At 37.2% G+C, this 8,438-nt stretch overlaps 3 protein-coding genes across 6 annotated transcripts; 1 reads left to right on the forward strand and 2 right to left on the reverse strand.

Annotated features, from left to right (window-relative positions):
- Nucleotides 1–28: 28 nt before the first annotated feature.
- LOC108630644 (tRNA methyltransferase 1) lies at nucleotides 29–6,494 on the reverse strand. Its single transcript, XM_018034055.2, has 13 exons — nucleotides 4,831–6,494; nucleotides 4,142–4,218; nucleotides 3,907–4,074; nucleotides 3,719–3,835; nucleotides 3,246–3,653; nucleotides 3,035–3,183; nucleotides 2,366–2,450; nucleotides 2,007–2,174; nucleotides 1,728–1,844; nucleotides 1,468–1,662; nucleotides 1,129–1,326; nucleotides 706–854; nucleotides 29–643 (listed from the first exon to the last, which is right to left on the reverse strand). Exons 1-13 carry the CDS (start codon nucleotides 6,353–6,355, stop codon nucleotides 610–612), a joined length of 3,390 nt encoding a protein of 1,129 aa, XP_017889544.2. The 5' UTR covers nucleotides 6,356–6,494; the 3' UTR covers nucleotides 29–609.
- LOC108630643 (aldose reductase-like) lies at nucleotides 2,718–4,765 on the reverse strand. Of its 2 annotated transcripts, XM_026818370.1 has the most exons (7): nucleotides 4,345–4,765; nucleotides 4,142–4,263; nucleotides 3,907–4,074; nucleotides 3,719–3,835; nucleotides 3,246–3,653; nucleotides 3,035–3,183; nucleotides 2,718–2,962 (listed from the first exon to the last, which is right to left on the reverse strand). In XM_026818370.1, the coding sequence occupies exons 2-7, from the start codon at nucleotides 4,214–4,216 to the stop codon at nucleotides 2,920–2,922; spliced, it is 960 nt and encodes a 319-aa protein (XP_026674171.1). In that variant the 5' UTR covers nucleotides 4,217–4,263; nucleotides 4,345–4,765; the 3' UTR covers nucleotides 2,718–2,919. The 2 variants fall into 2 exon arrangements, with proteins under 2 accessions (XP_026674171.1, XP_017889543.1); XM_018034054.2 differs by lacking the exon at nucleotides 4,345–4,765 and having other exon boundaries at nucleotides 4,142–4,334.
- Nucleotides 6,495–7,107: 613 nt separating the features above from the next.
- LOC108630650 (astakine) lies at nucleotides 7,108–8,367 on the forward strand. 3 transcript variants are annotated; one of them, XM_026818374.1, is made up of 3 exons: nucleotides 7,108–7,209; nucleotides 7,715–7,860; nucleotides 7,936–8,367. In XM_026818374.1, the coding sequence occupies exons 2-3, from the start codon at nucleotides 7,737–7,739 to the stop codon at nucleotides 8,133–8,135; spliced, it is 324 nt and encodes a 107-aa protein (XP_026674175.1). In that variant the 5' UTR covers nucleotides 7,108–7,209; nucleotides 7,715–7,736; the 3' UTR covers nucleotides 8,136–8,367. The 3 variants fall into 3 exon arrangements, with proteins under 3 accessions (XP_026674175.1, XP_026674177.1, XP_026674176.1); XM_026818376.1 differs by lacking the exon at nucleotides 7,108–7,209 and adding an exon at nucleotides 7,299–7,330; XM_026818375.1 differs by lacking the exon at nucleotides 7,108–7,209 and adding an exon at nucleotides 7,349–7,603.
- Nucleotides 8,368–8,438: the final 71 nt, after the last annotated feature.

The following is an 8,438-nucleotide window of genomic DNA, read 5'->3' on the forward strand; positions in this document are numbered from 1 at the left end:
GATAAGGTATAAAGAAAACATTTAAAAATATGATTCATATATTTTAATTTCACTTTTTGTGACAGAGTATTTAGTGTAAATAGTTGACCTTCGTGATTCTTTAATTATCTTTTTATATCCTGGCAACTACGGAAAGATGATTAGCCACCGCGTGACACGTTCTTGGAAAACGAGTTTCCTTTTAAAAAGTGTCGAGAAATGGCTCGTTAGTGTATTCAACCGTGAGGTGTGGCTAATTCATTTGGATTGTCGGGAAATTACAGTGTAACGTATAGTGCGGTTTTTGTGAATGAAGATTTCCTTAATTAAATTTTTTGTTCCTAACACATTTATTCGTTACAAACATCTGTAATTATCGTAATTAACTTATTGTTAGTTCGATGGCGGCAGTGCCTGTTTTGTTGTGCCGCATGACGTCATATCGGAGCCATTGAAATTTTCCATGGCACTCAAACCTAATTGACCAGGCAAGGGTCAAACGAGTGCCGAATTACGGTGTGGGATTATATAAGTTCAAAGGGGATATACCTTACTATCAGTTTATATTGAACATGTATATGACGGGCTGTTTCCTGCCATCCTTTCCTTGCTTTCACGACGAAACTTCCATTACTCGAACGGATAATATTTGTGGCCTTTCGCACTGGAAAAGTGATTCAAGAAAATTACATTACTGTCTTATTATTAAAAATTTTTTTAACTTACTCCCCGAATCGTGCGACACGTTGACCTGTGGCAAGTGTCGCCACGGCCGCTGACTCCTCGTCCGTTAGAGAAAAATCAAATATATTCATATTCTCCTTCAGCCGACTCGATGTCACTGTTTTTGGAATAATAGCGATACCCTGCTGCATCTGGAAAATATTACTCGCATTAAATGTCTATTTAGATAACGATAACACAATATCAAATTCTTTATGATTCATATAATCTAAAAAGAAAACGCGGTGTTCACCCTTCTATTCGAAAAATTCAACTAATTCTTATCGCTTACTTAGACATCATTAACGATAATTATTTTTCGCCGATAATACGAACTGAAAACACGAAATAGCGTTCTCACATCTATTTTTACATATGACTATTTACACAACGACAAGAAGTATAAGATATAGAAACTAGACTTACTACATATCTTAGAGCAATTTGTGGCGGTGTTTTGTTATACTTCTTAGCTAGTTCAAGGATCTTCGGGTTCTCCAAGAAATTCGGTGTACCCGCCTTGTTTCCGGGTTGTCCCAAAGGCGAGTAAGCCGTTATCGTGATATTGTGTTTTTTACAAAATTCTATCAATGGTTTCTGATGCAAGTTAATGCTGACTTCCACCTATAAGATGAGAGTCACCGTAAGCACGTCTTCAAACTGATAATATAATCAGACTGCGGATTCTTATGTAAACTAAGATAGTTTTCTATAAATGCATATAGAAATTTGGTATCTAATAATATTAAAAACCAGTAAAATCACCTGGTTGTTCACGGGCAAAATCTTGGCAGCACCGAGTAGCCGAGTAATTTGTTCTTCGTTGAAGTTGCTAATTCCAATACTGCGAGTCAATCCTAATTGTACGCACTCCTCCATACCTTTCCAGGTTTCAATGTAATCGATATCTGATAGCTGAAGGACGCCTTTCTCGTCCCTGGGCATCAAATCATCACCATCCTGCAATTGGAACATTGATTAAAACACTCATTAGCTAATTAAAGGCGTGTCGATTTGATAGACACCTTAAAAGCAAATGGCCAATGAACTAGATACAAATCCACGTAGCTGAGGCCAAGATTTTCCAATGACTTTTTACATGTTGGTACCACCTTCTCTTTCTTGTGGAAATTGTTCCAAAGCTGCAAACAGATCATTAATTTAAAAAATGGAATTTAAGTAAGAATTTCTTTTATCCTTTAACAACTGTAATATGCGTGTCACTTTCTATCTTACGTCTTGAATATCATTATATTTTTCTATGGATTCATAAAATCTGCAGTCTAATTATAACATTTGATTACCTTGGTTGTAATGAAAAGATCCTCTCTCTTCACAGTACCGTCTTTTATTTTCGCTTGAACTGCTTGACCGATTTCTTTTTCATTTTGATAAAAGAAAGCCGTGTCAATGTGACGATACCCAAGATCTATCGCCTCCATCACGGCTTTTTCCACTTCTCCAGCTTTGGACTGGAAAACAAAATAGTTTAGACACACACGTGGTGTGTTAACTACACCGTTTCGAATAAACCGCGTAAACAGATCACGTGGTGCGATACTTATTAATGCATTTTGATCAATTTAAAAACATTGCCTTCGATTACAACTTGCACAATTTTTATGATCAGATGTTTTAAAAACGCGTGTCAATATTTTGTTACCTGATATGTGCCGAGACCGAAGACGGGCATCTTGTGCCCGTTAGAAAAAGTAAGATTGGGTATTTCAGGCATGACTGCTGATAGATTTTATGTACTCTGAAAGAAAGTTAAACTCGTGCCGATCGATGCAATCCGATCAATACTAGACGTCCAAGTAGCACGATTATACTGAAGGATAATTTATTAATGCCTGTGTGCCACCTCCTTCATATGCTACTAACTGAATTTATCTACGATTGATATTACATAATGCGGATGACGTGAATCGAACGGGTCAAGATTAGAGGTAATACTACTAAGGTTGCACAATTTTGTCGCAATATTTAAACACATTATCAACAGCTTATTATAATCCTTTCGATAAGAGTGTAGTCAGAATTTCAATACACAAATACATTATGTGTTATTATGATCAAATTGACAATTTATGAACAAACATTTAACGACGCATGTTCATTTCACATATTCATAAATAATAGACATTTTATTTCCAACAGATGTTTCTAAACAAAATTTTTAATGAACAAAAACTGTTATAAATGATACTTAAAAACTTAAAACTCTATGTTAAACGGATAATCCTTGTGCCCCTTGAACCTAAGAAAAAAAATATATATATTATTATGACGGAACAAATGAGAGGTGTATTACATTCAATTATTTACTTACTCCGCGGCAGGACAAATCCGGAGGCCGCAGTCCAGTTTGTCGATAGTCGCTATTTCCTCCGGTGTTAACTTGAAGTCAAAAATGTTGATGTTCTGTTTGATGCGCTCTTTTGAGCTAGACTTGGGAATGGGAATAGTGCCAATATCGATCTACAACCAGTAATCATTTTAATTAACCGTTCCACGTCACCTATTGTTTGTAGCATGCTTACCAAATATCGGAGGATAACTTGCGCTGGCGTTTTCCCATATTTCTTCCCTACTGCGACGATTTCCGGTGCGTCCATTGTCACTTGAGGATCAGTAGACTTCGCCCAAGTACGCTTAGGCGAACCGAAAGGACTATAAGCAGTAATAGTGATGCCACGTTGGGCACAGAACTCTCGCAGCTTCTTCTGGTTTAAATTCGGGTGGACTTCCACCTGGTTCATCACCGGCTTGATCGCGGCGATCGATAAGACGCGATCGATTTGGACGGAATTGAAATTGCTTAACCCGATACTCTTCGTTAATCCCAGTGTGACGCATTCCTCCATACCACGCCAGGTATCTAGGTAATCCACATCCCCAAACATTGGATTTCCTTTCTCATCGACCGGCCACAGGCTTTTAGCATTTTCCTAAAAAAGATACATACTAATTACGATTGTTCTTCAAGTATAAAATTATTTGAAGAAACGTGTACCTTGTATGATATGGGCCAGTGAATAAGATACAGATCGATGTAACCGAGTCCTAAGTTCTTCACAGATCTTTTGCAGACAGGCACCACGTCTTCCCTCTTGTGCGATGTGTTCCATAGCTGAAATTAGAAAAATGACAATCTGCTAATATTACGAAGTATCGAATATTGAGTGATGAATATGAGATTACCTTTGTCGTGATGAATAAATCTTCTCGCTTCACAACTCCCTCGGCGATTTTATCCTGTAGGGCCTTGCCGATTTCCTTTTCGTTCCCGTAAATGTAGGCGCAGTCGAAGTGTCGATACCCGGCATCCACAGCATCCCTTACAGCTTGCTCGACAACGCTCGGATCATCCTTAACATATTGACGACTTTTTTGTAAATTCATTATCTACTTGTAAAAGAGAATTATAAATGTTTACCCCGGCTTGCCAAGTTCCAAGGCCCAGCACGGGACATCTTTGCCCGTTGCTCAAAGTGATAGTGGATGCAGCCATCGCTTGTAATTATTCACGAATTTATAATTGACGTGATCTGTCACTCTCTGAATTGTACGAGAGCAAAATGTATGATATGTACAAATCAATTCTTGGAGTCATAGTTGCCAGCAAAAGGCCCTACCTACCCCTTCCACCAGCAAATTGGTTCGATACCCCCCCGGCGAATCTCTGGAGGAGAACGTCACGCCGTGTGTTACGCTATCCTCGCCGAAGGAGAATCTAGCCTACTTGCTGGTGGAAGGAGTAGGTAAGACCTTGTGCTGGCAACTATGCGTGAAGTTTCTCCCACTCGACAACTTGCACGCTAAATGCTAATTACGCATATACATTACACACGCAGTAACATCAGAGCTTACATAAGTATGTACAGTAAAGAAAAATAAAGCTTTACATGTTCAATATAAAACGGATCACAAGTGAAGTTATCACGGAGAGCGTAGCATTGATAGCAAATCATGATACGATTAGATTACTCGAAAAGAAATGATAAACAGCTTCAAAATGATTTATGTATATTCATATTTCCAATTATACATGAGTGATGAAAAACACGTATTCCGGGTTTTAATTTATATTATTTTACAAAAATTTACAAATGTACAAATAATTTCACGTAGTCTTCGTTTCGTCAATATCTTCCGTAATAATTATCTTCTCTCTCCTGGAGTTCTTATTCTGATTTTTTATCTTTTTCGAAATTTCTACTCCGTTCTCCAAGTCGATCCTCGTCCTTGAACGTGTACCTGGTCCCCAATTGATCATAGGATTTTGCTGGAACCTAGTCAACTTGTTCTGCCTGGACGTCGGATTGGCCGAGGGATGTACATTAAATGAAACGTCGATAGTTGTTGGAGTGTCTAATATTTTTATCGCTGAACTGTCTTCCGGTAGCTTGTCTCGTTTTACAGGATTATTCTTTTCCCATGCGCGAACGATATCCCATATAACTTCGTTCGGAGCGTCCGTCTTGATAGAAGTTCTGCATGCATGCGAATAAGATACTTGATAGCCCGCGTTCAACAGCGCAGATCTAAACACCAACATCGACGGTGTCACGCATCTGATAATGGACATCAAACGATCGAGAGTGTAGTACAACGGGTAATCTAATTCTTCGTGAATAACATTTAGCACACCCTCTATCCTTTTCAATGTTCCTAATTTCATTTCATCTAAATTGCATAAAAGGTCAGACACGAAATGTTGATCATGTAAAGGACCTAGCCATATGGGACCGCCCAGGTGCTGCTTGTGATTACAGATTTTACAATGCTGATCCACGGGCTGAAACAATAATTTGTAACCACTGGTTGGTCTCTTGTAACAGAATGCTCGAGTATTAATACTCTCGCAACCTGTGCATTGATACACCATGCCGATTTTCGTCGCGTTCTGTTTGCATTTGATTTGACTGGAAAACACTTTGACAAATACTCGTACATAAAAGTCTGCACTTATCGAGAGTATCGGTACTATGTATCTGCCATAACGTCCGGCGTGCGAAGCAACATTTTGGAGTAATATTCTTAATGCCATTTCATGGCAAGCCTTAGATCTCAAGGAAATAGCTCCATATTTTAGATAACAAGTCTCAGGTGAATTACCGGCTAATACGGCCATATCTGTGGCTGTGATCATAAGCAACCCACCTTCTGATACGCATTGGACTGCTCCATCTAAAAATATTGTAGGACAACCATATGGGTCTAAATCTATCGCATCAAACTTGTCTTTTCTGCTCTGATACATAAGTAACATTGCATCTTGATGACTTGGTGTCACAAGATGTTCAACCTTATTATGTTGAATATTTTGCTGAATGCTTGTGACTGCTTTAGCAGAAATATCGTTGGCTATGATTTGTTTGATATCTTCTACTTCTTTGGCATATCGAATGCTTCTTAAACCTGTTGCTGACAATGCTTCTAAAATAGTAATACCTTCCGGTTTTTGTCCATTCGTATTTACTGCTTGTTTATTTCTGTTTTTTATGTGGGTTGTTAATACTGCTACGCTCAAGTCTCTGTTAAACTCCTGAACAGGATTGTAGAATACGTTCGTGTCTACCAGAATTTCAGCCTCACCTTCTTTTATACTTGTATTGTCTAACTTTGGCTTTTTCGAGCATTGCTCCATATTGTGAACACACTACTGTGTTTCTGAACTGAGTTCTTTAGCAAACTTCTTAATAATATCGATAATAATATAATACACGAGAGGTTATGTCTTGATCGGAACGACTTGTTCAATAACAAGTTCACAAGCTTAAAAACCTCTGCAAGAGAGGACGCCACAGTTTAAGTTTCGTAGGGAAAACAAATTATTTTCAGTTTTGTCAATTGTAATCTTAGAGCATATATGTAGATTGTAATTGATCAATGTTTCATTACTTTCGCTATATTTGAATATGTACATACATAGAAGGAGGATCTTCTATCTTCATCTTATGAACACCTCACTGATACATATCGAAGAAAATTATAGGAAAAGATCTGCAAGATCCGGGAACGCGTATTTTCGTTTGCCTAATTGACAATGTGTCAATACTGTCAATTTTAGCAAAACTCATCTTCAAGTTATCATATAAGTAAACATAAAATGGACAATGGACATCATCATATATATATTCAAGAACAAGGCATTAATTATCAATCCTACGTGCAATAATAAGTTTTTCACTATCTGATACAATCTTCTTTCGCGGGATTTCCAGTCGATTGTGTAATACGATAATTATAAGCGCATTTAATTATAAATCTTCTATTAGATTTACTATATTTACATACAATAATTCAATCATGATTCATATCGTAATTAGAGAGATTTATCAAATACGAATTTTATCTTTTCGTTGAGAGGAAAAGCGCGCATCAATAATTTATTTGTAGGAAGGAAAGAAGCGGAGGAAGAGAATATAAAAATAACTGGCTCATCGGTTCGCGCGATCAAATGTGAACAAGTGTTTGCCGAGTGTGGTCTACGACGTTTAGGTAAAATCACGCTATCTCTTTAATCAGTTTTTAATAAAGGAAACGGCGAAACTATGAATTATTAATTACTAAAGGGATAGCGTGAGTCTCATTATAAATTTTTAAGAAGTTCAGTGTGAAAGTGAGTTGGTAGATGACACCTACTGAAATAATTTCACTTCTCTTTGTTTTCAAATCCTTTACGAAATATTGTAGTTTTGCAAATCGTGAAAATATTGATCTACTCAAATTCTGAAGAACATACGAACTATTGTATAAAGTAGATTTGAATACAGTGCTTTCGAATTTCACAAAATCATTTGGATGAGTGACTAATCGTTAGTTCCGGGCAAAAGATCGCTCCATATAAGACGATCCTACGTAATGTGATTCTGAGAACGACGAGTTTCTTGAAGTAGGATTAAAATAAATAAAAATTTAGCAACATGATCTGAAATGCAACCGATAGATATTTGTATTTGATCAACGTAAATGCTAAAAGGAATTCGATGCGTTTGCGTTGCAGGAGTCAGCTAACAAAAATAACAATGATGACACCGATCCTCATCTTCACTTCGTTTCTTTTGCTCACGTTTTCTTATAATTGCCGCGCGCAAAACTCGCATTGTAAAGCCAATTACGAATGTCCGCCAGACCATTGTTGCGTTTTAGGTATATTTATCGTTTTTGAACTAAATAGGTGGATTTACAATTTTAATAAAGTACAATGAGTAATTACGGTTTTAGGAGGAGTAAGATATAGCGTGCCGCAATGTGTACCTCTATTAGGAAAAGGAGACACGTGTAGACCTGGTAGCAACATCACGATCAGCGGAGATCTTGCGTATCCAGATGGGTCTACGTTGGCAGTAGAAGAAGTCCATTATATTCTTTGTCCTTGCGGCGATAAACTAGTATGCGATTCGGAAAAAGGTGTTTGTATGTAATGGAATTAACGAGAAACGCGGTACAAATCATTCCCTGGAGGATAATAATAAGGACGACAATTACTTAAATCAAACTTAAAAAACAATAGCATTTGATGTTCATCGACGTACGTTTGTATTTAATCGATTGTAACAATAGATAGTGATAGTAAATGAATATATAGTGATAGTAGGCCAGTCGTAACTTAAGGATGTATAGGCTATACATATACTTAAACAATGTTGGCATGTTGAATTTGTTATTATAGATTCCTATTACTATTAAAAAGCTAGAATTATAGTGATTTCAAATTTTTCATAGGT

The sequence above is a fragment of the Ceratina calcarata genome, unplaced genomic scaffold (genome assembly GCF_001652005.2).
Source record: "Ceratina calcarata isolate Rehan_Ccalc_2016 unplaced genomic scaffold, ASM165200v1 scaffold78.2, whole genome shotgun sequence".
NCBI classification, from domain to species: Eukaryota; Metazoa; Arthropoda; class Insecta; order Hymenoptera; family Apidae; genus Ceratina; species Ceratina calcarata.